This window comes from Rhinatrema bivittatum, chromosome 3 (assembly GCF_901001135.1).
Source record: "Rhinatrema bivittatum chromosome 3, aRhiBiv1.1, whole genome shotgun sequence".
In the NCBI taxonomy this organism is placed as follows: domain Eukaryota; kingdom Metazoa; phylum Chordata; class Amphibia; order Gymnophiona; family Rhinatrematidae; genus Rhinatrema; species Rhinatrema bivittatum.
This window is the reverse complement of record NC_042617.1, coordinates 224449255-224467849: the sequence shown is the minus strand read 5'-3', so window position 1 is coordinate 224467849 and position 18595 is coordinate 224449255. Positions and strand designations below refer to the sequence as shown.

Sequence of the window (18595 nt, the reverse complement as noted above, 5' to 3'; positions counted from 1 at the left end):
GCATGCTCGATGTACCAAAGTTTCTAGAAACTTCTGACATAAGTTTTCCATACTGGGCTACATCCAATGTCACCCATGCGTAAGGACTACCAGCTTGCTTGTCCTAGGTGAATAAAAGTTCCAAGGATAAAAATAATTATTCCTTGACTTTGGCTTATGTCCAAGTTCTTTTTTTTTTTTTTTTCTGTTTTCATCCCTTGAGAGTCATATACTACTAATTCACACATCACAAGGAGGAGGAGGATCAGAGCCTTCCAGTTTTTGTATTGACCCTGTTCTCCCACATCAGTGTCCAATATCCTTATGTGGTTTTGATTTTGAGATTGGTATAATATGCATGCCTGATCACCATAATATGAAAAATTTCATTCATAATTTCAGATACAGAATTTAATAAATGTCTTACCTTTTCATTTTTTTCTTCAGAATGATCAAAATCAGCAGAATAATTTGACAAAGCAATGTTAAGTAGAACATCAAACAGAGGCTTGGCCAATTCAGTTTCAACAACTCGAGACTGAGCTAGTTGTTCTCTCATTTCCAAGAGTATTTGCTCTACAGACAATCTCTAAACAAAAACAAAATTAGTTGATAAAGTTTAGTTATATATAACAGAAAACATAATTCATGAATGTACACAATCAAGTCACAAAAACCTCTCAAATACAGCTAAAATGAAAGCAGATGTAAATGAAATACCATTACTAAGGACTATACTACATTCAAAGCAAAAAAGAAAAACAAAATTAAATATACAGTATGATATTCTATTGCATTACACATATACATGCTTTCATCTGATACATTCTTTGACCAAACAGAATGGGATTCTTCATTTTCTATTCACCTGTATATGTTTTATCATTGGAAAATGATTTTCACAGAATTCAGATGTTAGTACAATATTAAAGAAGAACTGTGTAAGTGAATATATAGTATATGTATGCGCACACCCCCTAGTAACTCATATTTGTTTCTTTATATCTATTTGTGTGTATGAGATAAGAGTTAGATAAAATCCGATGTCCGTGCGCACGTGTGGGTGGCTTGTGACTCGCGCAGGGGTGTAGGGTAGCAAAATACGCGCGGCGACACAATCAGTCCTTCCCCAGTTCTCTATCAGTCTGCTCCAATTAAGGAGCAGACTCTGAGGGAACTTTCCTATAAATGTTACGTGCATCTCTAGTCCACAACTTAAGGGGATCCAAGTACACTACCCAAAGGAAAATTATTTCAAGTCCAATGACCAAGAAAAACTAACTAAAATGGGGTAGCTTAAAAAATATGAGGGGACAAGTTACTGGAACATGTACTCAACATGCAGAAACTGGTGAAGAACAAGAGTGTCTTCCTACTTTGACAATAAAGAGAAGGTTGATAAAAATCATAAGAGACCTCAGAAATCTTTACCACACATTTACATGGAAATTTAAGCAAAAAAAGCTCCAAGCTCTAAAACTTTAGGCTTCATTAACAGAAATTGACGCCTCATCTTCTGTGTTGACTTGGCATGATCAGGAAAAATTTGTACTCTAAATTTCAAAGAGAGTTCCATTTGATGTTTAAAATATTTCTTAAGAATCCAGTTTCTGATAGACTCAAGCAAAAACGAGACAAAGTAGCTGGTGTACTCAGATTTTCTTCAGATGATTACAATATTGATGTGATATCCAGTTTAGGTGTTTCTATAGATGAGAGATCTTGCATATTATCCTTATCAAGGGAACCTTTCTTTCAAAAAGGACTATAATATACTCTTGAAGTTAAGAGAAGAGCTGTTCATGAATCTTAAGTATTTCAATAAATACCTTTTCAACATATCCTTAGGTGGGACATGCAGGACTTTAGGAAAATTAATACACCAGAGATTTCCTTTCCCTTATCAGATTTTCCATATTTTCTAATATATATTGAAGAATCTGTGCTTGTTGTAAGGCTGAAGAACTCTCAATTTTAACTTTAAGGGAATCAAAAAGTTTCTTATTCTCCCTGGATTCTTTCTCCCGTTATTTAAATGGAAAATTCAAATCTAGCATCCTTGAGGGGAGGATTTATTTGGGCAATAATATTATGGTTCAAAGCTTGAATTGCTTCCCAAATAACCTCCAAATTGAAAGTTGCAGGCCTTACCAGTTCAACAAGATGAAGTTGTGGGATATTAGCACAGTTTCCTCCAGCGTGTTGCAAAACAGCACTACCAGCAGCCTTTCCTGCTTCATCAAGGATCTTCCGTGACAGAGAAACACTTTTCTCCAGTCCATCAGGCTCAGAGAAAGACCAGTTGCCAGCTGTGTCCTTGGTCGGCTCCCGATCATAGCACTGGAACTGTGAGCGTGCCTCAGCTGGATTAGCAGGGGCCGCCCGTTCCTACGGGAACACAGATGCCGACAGCTCAGGGAGGGGGTCCGGTTCAGCGTCCCCCCAAACTCCCTCCAGCGAGCACTCTCCCGGAGCTAAGGCTTCCCTTCAGATGTAGGCATCCACTGGACCAAGCGAGGGGATAGAGGAGAGAGCTGCTGAGCCAACATGCTCTCTTGCCCTCCACTTGCATGCAGAATGAGGCATTCTAATGGAAATGTCGGGAAATCAGAAAGGACGTTCAAAGGCAAAACGCTAGTGCCCCCAAAGAGACCAATTTTAAAGAATAAAAACTCTGAAACTAATAGCTAAATAACATTAGATCCATCTCCAATTTACCATTAATTGCTAATATAATGGAGAAAATAGTACAAATTCAACTGGCAGAGCATCTTGAAGCAAATAGGATAGGGGCAGATTTTTATTCTTACGCACGCGGGGCACATTTGTGTGCGCTACCTGGCGCGCACAAATGCACACCCGATTTTATAACATGCGATATCGCGAAATCAGAGTGGCCTCAGAGGGAACTTTTTTCAGCAAACCCCCCCCCCCTCCTTCCCCTCCCTTCCCCCAGCCCTACCTAAATCCCCCCCCCCCCTACCTTTTCTCAAACTTACGCCTTCCTGAGGCCAGCTGCCGGCGCGCCATGCCCTGGTACAGGGCCACTTTACCGGAGCACTCGGGACTGCCTCCACGCCCCTGGAATGCCCATTTGGGAAAGCCCCAGAAAATATGCGCGTCCCGGGGCTTGCGTGCACCACCGAGTCTATGCAAAATAGGCTCGGTGCGCGCAGGGGTAGGTTATCGGGGGTTACGCGCGTAAATCTTTGAAAATCTACCCCATGCTTTTTCCATTACAATTCGATTTTATCAAGTTTTATATACCATCGTTTAGAAAACATTCCATCACAATGGTTTACAATATACTTAAAATAATAAAATAATAGAAAACATTTTAACACTGAATCTTTATTGATAGAATTAACAGATACCATTTTAAGGGGCTTCAATACTGGCCAATCATATCTAGTGATTTTACTTTTTCTATTAGTTGCCTTCGACACTGTTTTCAGGTAAATATTGGTAATTCCTTATAAGAACATAAGAAATTGCCATACTGGGTCTCACCGAAGGACCACCAAACTCAGCATCCTGTTATCAACAGTGGCCAATCCAGGCTACAAGAACTAGCAAGTACCAAAACACTAAGTAGATCCCATGCTACTGATGCCAGTAATAGCAATGGCTATTCTCCATGAACTTGTTCAAACCTTTTTTAAACCCAGCTTCACTAACCACATCCTCTGGCAACAAATTCCAGAGCTTAATTTTAATTGTATTTATTTAGAAACTTTTATATACCGTAATTCTAACTTATTTGAAATTGTGTTTATTGAGTTTTAAGGCATACAAAAGAAAACAGCAAGATAACGTATGGTACATAATTGGTTCTGTTACATACCATAACCACGACCGATAGATGGCCAAACAGAAAGCAAAACACTCCTGTCAACAGGGTACGCAGTCTCAAAAGGTCCAATATTGTCTAATCTGTGAAATATTGAAAATACTCATAAGAACATAAGAAATTGCCATGCTGGGTCAGACCAAGGGTCCATCAAGCCCAGCATCCTGTTTCCAACAGAGGCCAAAACCAGGCCACAAGAACCTGGCAATTACCCAAACACTAAGAAGAACCCATGCTACTGATGCAATTAATAGCAGTGGCTATTCCCTAAGTATAATTGATTAATAGCCATTAATGGACTTCTCCTCCAAGAACTTATCCAAACCTTTTTTGAACCCAGCTACACTAACTGCATTAACACATCCTCTGGCAACAAATTCCAGAGCTTTATTGTGCGTTGAGTGAAAAAGAATTTTCTCCGATTAGTCTTAAATGTGCTACTTGCTAACTTCATGGAATGCCCCCTAGTCCTTCTATTATTCGAAAGTGTAAATAACCGAGTCACATCTACTCGATCAAGACCTCTCACGATCTTAAAGACCTCTAAAATATCCCCCCTCAGCCGTCTCTTCTCCAAGCTGAACAGCCCTAACCTCTTCAGCCTTTCCTCATAGGGGAGCTGTTCCATCCCCGTTATCATTTTGGTTGCCCTTCTCTGTACCTTCTCATTCTCCATCGCAACTATATCTTTTTTTGAGATGTGGCGACCAGAAATGTACACAGTATTCAAGGTGCGGTCTCACCTTGGAGTGATACAGAGGCATATGACATTTTCCATTCCATTAACCATTCCCTTCCTAATAATTCCTAACATTCTATTTGCTTTTTTGACTGCTGCAGCACACTGAGCCGACGACTTTAAAGTATTATCCATTATGATGCCTAGATCTTTTTCCTGGGTGGTAGCTCCTAATATGGAACCTAACATCGTGTAACTACAGCAAGGGTTATTTTTCCCTCTATGCAACACCTTGCACTTGTCCACATTAAATTTAATCTGCCATTTGGATGCCCAATCTTCCAGTCTTGCAAGGTCCTCCTGTAATGTATCACAGTCTGCTTGTGATTTAACTACTCTGAATAATTTTGTATCATCCGCAAATTTGATAACCTCACTCGTCGTATTCCTTTCCAGATCATTTATATATATATTGAAAAGCACCGGTCCAAGTACAGATCCCTGAGGTACTCCTCTGTTTACCCTTTTCCACTGAGAAAATTGACCATTTAATCCTACTCTTTCCTGTCTTTTAACCAGTTTGTAATCCACGAAAAGACATTGCCTCCTATCCCATGACTTTTTAGTTTTCGTAGAAGCCTCTCATGAAGGACTTTGTCAAACACCTTCTGAAAATCCAAATACACTACATCTACCGGTTCACCTTTATCCACATGTTTATTAACCCCCTTCAAAAAAATGAAGCAGATTTGTTAGGCAAGACTTCCCTTGGGTAAATCCATGTTGACTGTGTCTCATTAAATCATGTCTTTCTATATGCTCTACGATTTTGACTTTGAGAACAGTTTCCATTATTTTTCCCGGCACTGAAGTCAGGCTTACTGGTCTATAGTTACCTGGATCACCCCTGGAGCCTTTTTTAAATATTGGGGTTACATTGGCCACCCTCCAGTCTTCAGGTACAATGGATGATTTTAATGATAGGTCAGAAATTTCATTTTTGAGTTCCTTCAGAACCCTAGGATGCATACCATCCGGTCCAGGTGATTTGCTACTCTTTAGTTTGTGTTACGCTTGGGCTCCGGTCAGGAGTCGTGAACACCACCCAGCAGGGTGGCTCCAGGTGGAGAGAGACAGGAAGCTAGAAACAGTGTCAGGTTCCAGGCTGGGTCAGGGCAGGCAGCAAGTATCAGAGTCTGGGTTCAGGCTGGGTCAGGGCAGGCGGCAAGTAGCAGTGTCTAAGTACAGGCTGGGTCAGGGCAAGGCAGCAGTAGCAGTGTCTGGGTCCAGGCTGGGTCAGGGCACAGTAAGCAGGGCAAGGCAGGTCAGAAGGCCCGTAGGCCACACACACACACACAGAAGGCCCGTAGGCCACCCACCAATAGCGGGGCAAGGCAGGTCAGAAGGCCCGTAGGCCACACACACACAGAAGGCCCGTAGGCCACACACCATAAGCGGGGCAAGGCAGGTCAGAAGGCCCGTAGGCCACACACAAACAGACAGAAGGCCCGTAGGCCACACACCGTAAGCAGAGCAGGCAGGTCAGAAGGCCCGTAGGCCACACATACACAGAAGGCCCGTAGGCCACACACCGTAGACAGGGCAAGTAGGTCAGAAGGCCCGTAGGCCACACATACACAGAAGGCCCGTAGGCCACACACCGTAAGCAGAGCAGGCAGGTCAGAAGGCCCGTAGGCCAGGTAAGAAAAGCGAGGAAGAAGGCCCGAAGGCCGCGCAGGGCAAGGAAAGGCCCGAAGGCCGCGCAGGGCAAGGCAAGGAAAGGCCCGAAGGCCGCGCAGGGCTAGGCAAGGAAAGGCCCGAAGGCCGCGCAGGGCTAGAGCAGGGAGCCCAGGTGAGCTCGATGCCGAAGCACCGAGGCAACTGTCAGGCAGGGTTATAAGGGCACACCCAGAGCATAGAGTGGACAGAGGAGATGGACTGGGCCTGTCAGGAAAGCCAGCACTAGAGGGACCCCTGGTGGTGAGGCGGTTGCACTGCAGCCAAAACTGTAACAGTTTGTCAATCTGGCCTACTACATCTTCCAGGTTCACAGTGATTTCGTTCAGTTCGTCTGACTCATCACCCCTGAAAACCATCTCCCCAACATCCTCATTAGTAAACACGGAGGCAAAGAATTCATTTAGTCTTTCTGCAATGGCCTTATCTTCCCTAAGAGCCCCTTTAACCCCTCTGTCATCTAATGGTCCAACAGACTCCCTCACAGGTTTCTTGCTTTGGATATATTTTAAAAAGTTTTTGTTATGAGTTTTTGCCTCTATGGCCAATTTCATTTCAAATTCTCTCTTCGCCTGTCTTATCAATGTTTTACACTTAGCTTGACAATGCTTATGTTTTATTCTATTTTCTTTGGATGGATCCTTCTTCCAGTTTTTGAAGGATTTTTTTGGCTAAAATAGCCTCTTTCACCTCACCTTTTAACCATGACGGTAATCGTTTTGCCTTCCTTCCACCTTTCTTAGTGCGCGGAATACATATGGACTACGCCTCTAGGATTGTATTTTTAAACAATGTCCAAGCCTGTTGAACACTTGTAACCTTTGCAGCTGCACCTTTTAGTTTTTTTCTAACTATTTTCCTCATTTTATCAAAGTTAATGTTAGAGCTGCAGATTTACTTAATTTCCCCCTTCCTGTTATCAGTTTAAATTTGATCATGTTATGATCACTGTTGCCAAGTGGCCCCAGAACAGTTACTTCTCTCACCAAATCTTGCGTTCCACTAAGAATTAAATCTAAAATAGCTCCCTCTCTTGTTGGTTCCTGAACCAATTGCTCCATGAAGCAATCATTTATTACGTCCAGGAACTTTATGTCTCTAGCAAGTCCTGATGTTACATTTACCCATATACTCAACGGTATGGTCACTATGACAAGTTACAGGTCCAAACGATTTAGAAACTGATACTTGGTAGCTCGAGCGAGAGACATAATGTATGGCATCCACATAATTCTCAATTTCCGTCTGGCCTTTGGAGTCATCTGGTTCGTGTTGAGAGTTTCCAAGGTAAGCAGGTGCAAGACTGAAGCTTGCCATGCCGTCAGAGACAGTTCTGTGGGGCTTCGCCATACCGCCAGTATGCCTTTACACGCGAATAAAAGAAGTTTCGTGATCCAAAGTGATTGAACTGTAGGACCCTGATAAGTAGAAGGGAAGATGCCAAAGAGCGCCTCAAGCGGAGAGTACGGAACCACAATAGAAAGACTGGTTTTGAAGTGTCTGAACACCTGTTTCCAAAACCATTGTATTTGAGGACAACTCCAAAGAGCATGGCCCAGGTGGGCTCCTGGAGCTTGACACTTGATACAGATCTCTGTAGCTGCGATCCCCACCTTAAATGCTTGATGAGGTGAGATGTGCATCCGATATATAATCTTATAACGGGTCTCCCGTAACAGAGTATTGATAGTCACCTGTGGGGTAAGACAGACAGCCTTCTTAAATGGAACTGGTGGAATGACTTGAGATAGTTCTATCTGCCATTTAAGTCGTATCTGGTCTGTCGTCCAAGATTTATGACGAGATTCCAAATATTTATAATAAAAAGAAATAGAGTGTTTCTTAGGATGGTCGATGTCAAACCATTCCCGTAAAAAGGACCAATTAGGATTGGTGACGTCCAAATCTCTTTAAGTGTGGAGATAATGGTGAGCTTGGTAGAATTGTAAATAGTCAGTAGGAGGGATCCCAAATGTTCAGAAAAGAGTAGAAAAGTCCATAATTGAGCCATCTGCTTGAAACAATTGGTCAATACACTTCAGACTGTTCTGCTCCCACTGCGTGAATCAGGACATACCCATGCCAGCTGGAAATGCTGCATTACCCCGCAAGGGCAAATAAGGTGAGGAATCCGTTGGCAGGGAGCATTTGCGCAATAGCCACCGCCATGTCCCTCGCAATGTCGTAGTAATAATCCGGAGCTAATACCTGTAGATAACAGTTCTCGCCATATGTAGGGCATATCTGGGGACTATCGGGTCCAAGAGCTGAGCTTCAAGGCGTGTATCAGAGAAGAATTCAGTGTCTAAAAGCCAGTCTCCGATGTGGCGGAGGTTGATAGCATGACCATAAACTTTTAAGTCTGGGAGACCAAAGCCCCCTGCCTGGACGGGTCGCATCAAGTGTTGTATAGCCAGTCTCGGTTTCTTGCCGCCCCATAAGAATTTGGTCACTGACTGTTGATACTGCATCAAAGTAGATCTTTTTAATAATATTGGGAGAACACTCAAAACATACAACCAGCAAGGAAGCACAGTCATTTTTAACAAATGAATACGCCCAATAAGAGAGAGCGGCAGATATCTCCAGGACAGCAAAGAGGCATCAGTTTTACCTTGCAAGACAGGTATATTAACTTCATAAAGCTCCTGAATATCAGTAGGCAGCCATATCCACCAAGTACTTTATTTTCCTAGAGGCCCACCTCAGAGGGAATACCCCACCCAGTCTGCTCGCACTGTGTCCCCTATCGGCAATGCCTCCGATTTATCTAAATTAAGTTTTAAACCGACATGCCGACCATATGTCTGAATGGTTTGCAGAGCCATAGGCAAGGACCTAGACGGATTTGCCAGGTATAGTAAGAGGTCATCTGCAAAGGCTGACGATTTCAACATGCGGAGGCCCATGGATATGCCTATCGCCTCCGTGGCTTCCAGAAGCCGTAAGACGGGGTCCAATGTGAGCACAAAAAGAAATGGGGACAGAGGGCAACCCTGTCTCGTTCCCCTAAAAAGTGGGAAATCCAAGGAAAAGTCGCCATTAACCCAAATATTAGCCTGCGGAGCTTTATAAATAGTCATAAGAAAAAAGAGAAATGTTCCCTGAAAGCCATAATGACGGAGAGTCTCAATAAAAAAGTCCAATTGACGCTATCGAAAGCCTTTTCGGCATCAAAACTTACAAGGAGGGTATTTAGTTTATGGGAGGTGGAGTAAGCTAGAGAGGCTAAAACCCTCCAGACATTGGTGACCACTTGTCTTCCTCTAACAAAGCCCACCTGCGGAGCAGAGAGGAGTTTGTACAAAAAAAAAAAAGACGCTAGGCAGTCGGCCATAATCTTGGCCATTAATTTGAGGTCACAATTAATAAGTGAAATAGGCCTATAGGAGCCCGGGAGTTCAGGGTCTTTACCCGGTTTAGGCAGAACAACTATAGTGGCACGATTCGCTTGCCATCCCGGGCAGTTTTCTTGGGACAACGAATCAAAAACCTGTTGAACGGAGTACTAATATGTCACTAAGAATCTTAAACAACTCGTTAGTGAGACTATCGGGGCCTGGAGATTTGCCTAAGATAGCGAGCTTTATTGTCCCTTCAACCTCAAGTTTACTGATGGGTGCGTTTAGCATTTGCAAATCTGCACTAGTGACTTGGGGCAGATTGAGTGCAGCCAAGTAGGCTTGAGCCTCTGCTCGGTTGACCGGCTCCCTCGTGTACAGCGCCTGGTAATACCAAGTAAAAATTTCACCAGTGGCCCGAGCGGATGTTTTGAGGTGCCCCTTCTCATCTTTTAAGGCTTTGATATAAGACGATCCTTCCCAAGACTTAACAAGGCCCGCCAAAAGTTTGCCCGCTTTATTACCAAAACAAAAGAATTTATATTTATAATAAAGAAGACTCTTCTGAGTCTTTTAGGAAATAGGAAAGGAAACATAGGAAAATGCCATACTGGGTCAGACCAAGGGTCCATCAAGCCCAGCATCCTGTTTCCAACAGTGGCTAATCCAGGCCATAAGAACCTGGCAAGTACCCAAAAACTAAGTCTATTCCATGGCTATTCTCTAAGTGAACTTAATAGCAGGTAATGGACTTCTCCTCCAAGAACTTATCCAATCCTTTTTTAAACACAGCTATACTAACTGCACGAACCACATTCTCTGGCAACATATTCCAGAGTTTAATTGTGCGTTGAGTAAAAAAGAACTCTCTCAGATTAGTTTTAAATGTGCCCCATGCTAACTTCATGGAGTGCCCCCTAGTCTTTCTACTATCCGAAAGAGTAAATAACCGATTCACATCTACCCGTTCTAGACCTTTCATGATTTTAAACACCTCTATCATATCCCCCCTCAGTCGTCTCTTCTCCAAGCTGAAAAGTCCTAACCTCTTTAGTCTTTCCTCATAGGGGAGTTGTTCCATTCCCCTTATCATTTTGGTAGCCCTTCTTTGTACCTTCTCCATCGCAATTATTTTGTTGAATGTATTCGTGCAGAATATCCTGAGTAGCGTAGAAGGAGGCACAGTTCTCCTGAGTGGGTTGTGAATTAAGTTTCTGCTTGGCCCGTGTCAATTGTTTTTCCAGTTGTATTATGGATAATCCAACCTGGATTGAGACCCATGAGCTCGGGAGATATGTGTGAACTCAGTATCCAGGGGGTGTAAAGCTCTCCACGTGTCTATGAGACCGAAATATTGACACAAAAAAGGGAGACCCCTCGATGAATCCAAGTGGGACAAGGGTCTGGAGGGTTGCCTATCCATTGTGGAATCTAAAACCATATTAAAATCCCCCCCCCCCCCCAATAAAAGTAGACAGATGAAAATCTGTGATTAAAAACTTGGGAGTATGTGTTCGGTGCATATATATTACCAAGAAAAATGGTTCATCCATATATTTCAAGTTCTTCGAAAATATACCGCCCTGCAGGGTCGACAAGATTGCTTCAGGGCATATGGAAGTGCCTTATGTAATAAAATAGCCACCCCGGCCTTTTTGCCCCCGGAGGAGGCGTAGAAAACCTTGCCCACCCACTGCTTCCACAGCTTTGTATGTTCTAAATCAGTGAGCCTGGTCTCTTGTAAAAGTGCTATTTGGACCTTCCGCCTCTGTAGGGCCTGCAGAATATTATAACGCTTGGTGACAGATCCAATATCACAGATGTTCCAAGTGCAACATCATGTAGTCACCATTTGTCCCTAAAAATATTCAGGTTATGTATAGCAGATCTAGCCAATAGTAAATGAGGCAGAGGGTCCCCCAGCTCAGACCCTCGCCCATACCTAGTATCAGGACCACCCCTTTGCCAACATTTGTCACAATTCCCTGTTACAATAGATAAACCCACGAAAGAACCATCATTCCCAGTGCTTCCCCCATCAAACTTCCCAACAAATTTCCCAACTAATCGTCCCGTAGGAGAGAGAAAGGCCCCCATATCCTTCCTTTATCTCTCCCAGGTCCGGCAGATAACGTGCGCTGAGAGGACCCACCTCCCTCTGCAAACAAAAGAACATCATGTTAAAGCCAGTGACAAACTAGGAAACTTATGTATGAATGTAACGGAGCCCACTCCAAGTGATAGGCCCAATATCATACAATACAACGCCAAGACTGTAAGGGCCCGAGGGCCATGAGTCTCTTCACCCATTTTGAAGCTTCTGTACAAATGCTGCTGCCACTTTGGGATCCGTGAAGAACTTTGTTTCTCCTTCATGAGCTATTCGCAGCTTGGCAGGGAAAAGCAACGTAGAGCGTATGTTGAGATTCGCTGAGAGCATGTGGGCACAAAAGCCTTCCTCTGAGATGCTACTGACGCAGAATAATCCTGGAACAAAAGGACCTTCCCTCCGTCGAATGTAAATTCCTTCTGCTGTCTGTAAGCCCTTAAAGTTTGGACTTTGTGAGCAAAGTTCAAAACTTTGAAGATCACCACACGCGGGTGCCTATGGTTTTGGGGTCCAGACAGAGGTACCCCTAAACGGTATGCCCTCTCAATATGTAGAGCTCCATGTTGCGTGCCCAGGGACAGTTCCTGCATCAGCCAATTTTCCAATCGGGAGCCTAATGCTGAATCAGGAACAATTTCGGGAATGCCTACTATCTGGATATTGTTCCGCCTGGAACGGTTTTCCAAGTTGTCCAGTTTAGATTGTACTTCCAGATATGAGGCCTGAAGGCCCTGAATTGCAGTAGATTCTGTCTCCATTTTGTCCTCCAAGTTAGATATCCGCTGCTCCGCGGCAGACATCTGATTCTGGATGGCTGCTAGCTGTTCGCTTACCCCAGTCAGCTGTGTGGAGATCTGTTATAGCCGCATTGGAGACCCTCCAATGCGGCTATAACAGTCGCGGCGATATCAGTCCCCGTCGGATCCGGTCCATCCGGGACCACATTTTGCTCTATGGCATCGGCCATTTTCAAATCGGGCCCTTTCGCTTTTTCCTTCTTCTCGGCTTTCGCCGCCATCGCGACGCTTGAGTGCGGCAGCGAAACCCCACAAGGTCACAAAACTGAGATGACTCCCTGGGCGCTGTTTGTAAGTAAAAATGTGGGGATTAAATCGAGTTTGCCAGCGTTTCATGGAGGGGGGTCCCCGGAGCGATCGGTCTTGCGTCCGATCACGCTACCAGCATCACGTGATCATCTTCGTCATTCTAACTTATAACCATAACAGTTTACAATGTTAAAAAAGTTTAAGAGCAAATAAATAATCATAAGACAGGTTAAATCAAACATATCAAATGGCTTAAACAATATAACAAAATGATTAAAGATAAATAAATTAAAACAATACAATAAAACTAATTAAAAGGAAATACTAATAAAAATAGAGGGTAAAAATTATACAGGGTGGCCCATGGAAAGGTAGCCTGCCTCCAATGCACTGGTATTGGAGGAGGGCTACTTTTCCATGGGCCACCCTGCATAAGAAACAGTGAATAAGACCAAAAAATCACAGAAGGACAAGATAAAATTAAATACCTTCACAGTCTCCTAATATGCACATATTAGCTGCTCAGAAATATTATCCGCTCCTCTGTAGGGTTAAAAATACTTCGATGCCCTGGAATGACTTCTCATGCCAAAGGCGCACGGCATCTGCTTCTTATCCTCTGGCAACCGAGGAACCAGGGATTTGCCCCACTTACTTGCCAGTTTCTCCAACTCACTCCTAAACAAGGCCAAGTTTTTAATGGAGAAATTACTTACCTGATAATTTCGTTTTCCTTAGTGTAGACAGATGGACTCAGGACCAATGAGTATAGTGTATTCCTGAAAGCAGTTGGAGATGGATCAGATTTCAATCTGACGTCAGCCCTAGTACCTTTACCCCTGCAGGAAGTGCAGCTCTTCAGTATTCTCCTCGAAAAGCATTGTGGATATATGTATGACTGAATAATTTGAATAACTTGATTAACTTTATAACTTGGATAACTTAATTAATTTGAACTGGTTGAATTGGCTATAGCTGGAGACCGCCAGTGCCCTCAACCGAGAAACGTCGACACCCGGTAGGATGGGTGTCCTAGATGAAGGAAAGCATGGCTTACCCGTAAATCACTCGCTCAAGGGGATGTCCCCCGAGAATTCCATAAGTAACGGCAGCCGTGGTGGGATGCTGAGTCCATCTGTCTACACTAAGGAAAACCAAATTATCAGGTAAGTAATTTCTCCATTTCCTAGAGTGTAGCAGATGGACTCAGGACCAAATGTATAAAAGCTACTCCCGAACTGGGTGGGAGGCTGCCCATGACCCACTTAGTACTGCCCTTGCAAATGCTGTGTCCTCCCGAGCCTGAACATCCAGGCGGTAAAACCTGGAGAAGGTGTGGATAGAGGACCATGTTGCCGCTCTGCAGATTTCGGCGGGTAACAGCATCTTGGTTTCTGCCCAGGACACTGCCTAGGCTCTAGTAGAATGGGCCTTGACTTGTAAAGGTGGTGGCTTGCCTGCTTCTACGTAAGCCGCCTTGATGACTTCCTTAATCCAGCGGGCTATGGTTGCTCGCAAGGCCGCTTCCCCTTGCTTCTTCCCGCTGTGAAGGACGAATAGATGGTCCGTCTTTCATACAGATTCAGACCTTTCCAGGTATCAGACTAGGAGTCTGCCGACATTGAGGTGGCATAGACTTCGGGCCTCTTCCGAATTCTTATGCTCATCTGGCGATGGTAGCGAGATGGTTTGGTTGAGATGGAAGTGAGACACTGCTTTGGGGAGGAATGACGGAACTGTGCGTTACTAGATGGTTCCCGGGCTGAGTGTGAGGAACGGCTCTCAGCAGGAGAGTGCTTGTAGCTCGGATATACGATGGGCTGAACAGACTGCCAGCAAGAAGACTGTCTTCAGTGTTAATAGTTGGAGAGACAGGCCGCAGAGAGGTCTGAAGAAGGTTCCTGCTAGGAAATCTAGGACCAGGTTGAGGTTCCAAAGAGGTACCGGCCACTTTAGGTGTGGTCAGATGTGCTTGACTCCTTTCAGGAAGCAGAAGACATCCGGGTGAGAGGCTATGCTGCTGTTACCGTTCTCTCGCGGTCCGGAGCGGCACGGCATGAGGCAGGGTCCGTTCGGGGTCTGGGTCGCACTCGGGCAGCTTCCGCGGCATCGGCAGCGCGGGACTAGCAGTGCTGGGAGATCTCCTCCATTTTGGGAATCGCCAGTATCGCGCGAGTTAGAGGGGAGTTTCGCGCGATCGATCCTGGCCACGCCCCCTGACGTCAGACGCCGACGGAGTCAATTGCGCGGGAAATTGGGGCTATTTAAAGAGAGTAGGTCTCCAACCCTTTGCTTCGGCCACGATTGTGTTTTGCTTTCGCCTGGGAACTGTGTTGCTGTCTGCTTGGACTCTGACCTGGACTGTGCCTCGGACTACGTTGCCTGCCACCTGCCCTTTGGATTTCCGTTGTGATTCTGATTGCTTGCTGCCTGCCTCGACCCGGACTGTGCCTCGGACTACTCTGCCTGCTGCCTGACCTTTGGATTATTCGCTGTGGTTCTGATTGCTTGCTGCCTGCCTCGACCCGGACTGTGCCTCGGACTACTCTGCCTGCTGCCTGACCTTTGGATTATTCGCTGTGGTTCTGATTGCTTGCTGCCTGCCTCGACCCGGACTGTGCCTCGGACTACTCTGCCTGCTGCCTGACCTTTGGATTATTCGCTGTGGTTCTGATTGCTTGCTGCCTGCCTCGACCCGGACTGTGCCTCGGACTACTCTGCCTGCTGCCTGACCTTTGGATTATTCGCTGTGGTTCTGATTGCTTGCTGCCTGCCTCGACCCGGACTGTGCCTCGGATTACTCTGTTTGCCGCCTGCCCCGACTCGGACTGCCTTCCGATATATTATTGATCTCCTGCATTCCGAATACTACTACACCAGGTAAGCGGTCTAAACTGTGGTTTCACTATATCTGCCTGGCAGCCGTAACAGCTGCCACTTTCACTCTTGGTTCCGTAGCATGACAATGCGGCCACCTGTACCTTGATGGAGTTGAGGGACAATCCCTTCTGTAGGCCGTTCTGCAGAAATTCCAAAATCGCAGGAATTTTGACTGAGTGTGGTATGTCGTCGTGGTCCTCGTACCATGCTTCAAATACTCTCCAAATCCTTATGTATGTTAGGGATGTGGAGAACTTGTGTGCTCGGTGTAGGGTGTCAATTACTGCCCCCGAGTATCCACTCCTCCTTAGGTGAGTCTTCTCAATGGCCAGACTGTAAGAGAGAATCGAGCTGGATCCTCATGGAGGATCGGTCCATGTTGGAGCAGGTATCTGTGTGGAGGTAGCAGCAGGGGGTTCCCTGTCAGCAGTCTTTGCATGTCTGCGTACCACGGTCTTTATGGCCAGTCTGGGGCCACTAGAAATACTGGTCCCCTGTGGTGTTCTATTTTGTGGATGATCGCGCCCAATAGGGGCCACGGCGGGAAGGCTTATAACAGAGTATCCTGTGCCAGGTCTGTACCAGGGTATCGATTCCCTGGGACTGGGTTTCCCGCATACGGCTGAAGAAACTGGGTACTTGGGCGCTGGACCGGTTTGCCAGGAGGTCCATGGTTGGTGTTCCCCAACGGTTTACTATCAATTGGAATGCTGTGGTCGACAGCTTCCATTCCCCTGGATCTAGACTTTCTCTGCTGAGGTAGTCCGCAGTGACATTGTCTTTCCCGGCAATGTGGACGGCCGAGATCTCTTGAAGATTCACTTCCACCCATGTCATTAGGAGGTCTGTTTCCAGAGACACCTGTTGGCTTCTGGTTCATCCCTGATGGTTGATGTAGGCCACTGTTGTGGCATTGTCCGACATTACTCTGACCGCTTTGTCTCGGAGTCTGTGACTGAAACTTAGGCAGGCTAGTCTAACTGCCCAGGCTTCTAGGTGATTGATATTCCATTCCGATTCTTCTTCGTTCCATTGCCCTTGGGCGGTTAGCTCCTGGCAGTGTGCTCCCCATCCTCATAGGCTGGCATCCGCGGTGAGTTAGGATCCAGGTTGGTGAGGATAGTCTCGTTCCCTGGCTCAGAAGGGCTTCTTGTAGCCACCATCGTAGTTGGGCCCAAACTCTGTCCGAGAGCTGAAGCCAATCGGTGTAGTTCTGGGACAGTGGATTCCATCGTGATACTAGTGAGCGTTGTAGGGGTCTCATGTGAGCTCGTTCCCATGGGACTACTTCCAGTGTGGATGCCATGAGGCAGAGAACTTGTAGGTAATCCCATGCTGTGGGGTGAAGTTCGCTCACAGGGTTCGTAACTGGGTCATCAGTTTTGATCTCCTTGTCGGTGTCAGGAAGACCTTGTCTTGTTTGGTGTCAAACCGGACTCCCAAGTATTCTAGAGATTGGGAGGGCTGCAGGCAGCTCGTTTGTGTTGACCACCCACCCGAGGCTCTCCAGTAGAGTTTTGACTCTGTTGGTTGCCTGGTGGCTTTCTTCTGGGGATTTCGCTCTGATCAGTCAATAGTCTAGATAAGGGTGCCCGCGGATTCCTTCCTTCCTCAGTGTTGCTGCCGCCACCACCACTATGATCTTGGTGAACATCCGGGGTGCAGTGGCTAACCCGAAAGGTAGTGCCCGGAACTGGTAGTGACTGTCCAGGATCGAGAAGCGTAGAAAACGCTGATGCTCTTGATGGATCAGAATGTGTAATTAGGCTTCCAACAGATCCAGGGAGGTAAGAAACTCTCTCGGTTGTATCGCCCTTATTACCGAGCGTAGGGTTTCCATGCGAAAGCGAGGGATTTTCAGGTGATGGTTGACCGCCTTGAGGTCCAGGATAGGTCTGAATGTTCCTTCTTTCTTGGGGACAATAAAATAGATGGAATAATGGCCAGTATTTATTTGTTGTGGGGGCAACAGTGTTATAGCCTCTAATGCTAGTAATCTGGTCATTGTAGCTTCCACTGCCATTCTCTTGGAAGGGTCGTGGCAGGGAGATCCCACAAACTTGTCCGGAGGGAGGTGGTGGAAATCCAGGTAATATCCCTCTCGAATGATGGATAGGACTCACTTTTCCGAAGTTATCTCGACCCATCTTTGGTAGAATAGGGCAAGTCTACCCCCTATGGCTTCTTCCTTTGGACGGGTCGGCTGATTTTCACTATGGGGTATGGCTGGGGCCTGAGCCAGAGCTGGTTCCCCTTTTGTTGTGCTTGATCCGAAAGGGCTGGTGACCACCTCAGAGGGTCTTCACTTGGGAGGGCCCTCGGATCTGACCGGGGTCTAGCCCTGCTAAGGCAGATCAACCCGGTGGCACTGGTCCCGGCTGGCGACCTGTGCGTCTCCTCGAGCTTCAGAGACCGGAGACTTTTAAATAGATTTCTACCTTTCCTTGTATCGGCGCTTCCCGGTTTCATTCCGAGCAGTCTCCGGCTGCAAGGGGGGAGAGGGAAAATACCTTCACCGCCGCGCTCAAGGTTGCACCCGCTGCCTCTCAGCCTCACCCGATGTCGGGGGCTAGGTCTCCGCTGAGGGTCGGCCGCCGGACCGAGGCTTACCTCCGAGGGATCACGGAAATCACATCGGGAAATCTCAACTGGAGGAGGGACCCAACGGGTGTCACCGCAGGAGAGCGGGGCTCGTCTGTAGAGGTAAGATTTCTTCTTAATTTGGTTTTCTTTGGTAAAAATTACTCTAACGCTGTGCTAGCGTGCATAGAGTCCCTAACTGCTATGGAGACGGAAAATACTGAAGAGCTGCACTTCCTGCAGGGGTTGATGTCAGGGGTTGATGTCAAATTGAAATCTGATCCGTCTCAAACTGCTATCAGGAGCACACTATACCCATTGGTCCTGAGTCTATCTGCTACACGCTAGGAAAAGAGCAATTTTGTAAGGTTAGCCTTGAAAGTCGCATCAGCC

General features: G+C 46.0%; 1 protein-coding gene across 1 annotated transcript in view; it reads right to left on the bottom strand.

Annotated features, from left to right (window-relative positions):
• The window catches only part of LOC115087279 (lysosomal-trafficking regulator-like), a 1534685-nt gene that overhangs the window by 1400230 nt on the left and 115860 nt on the right, over positions 1–18595 (bottom strand). The window contains 1 exon segment of the mRNA XM_029594260.1: positions 407–568. Coding sequence (XP_029450120.1) covers positions 407–568 — 162 coding nt within the window.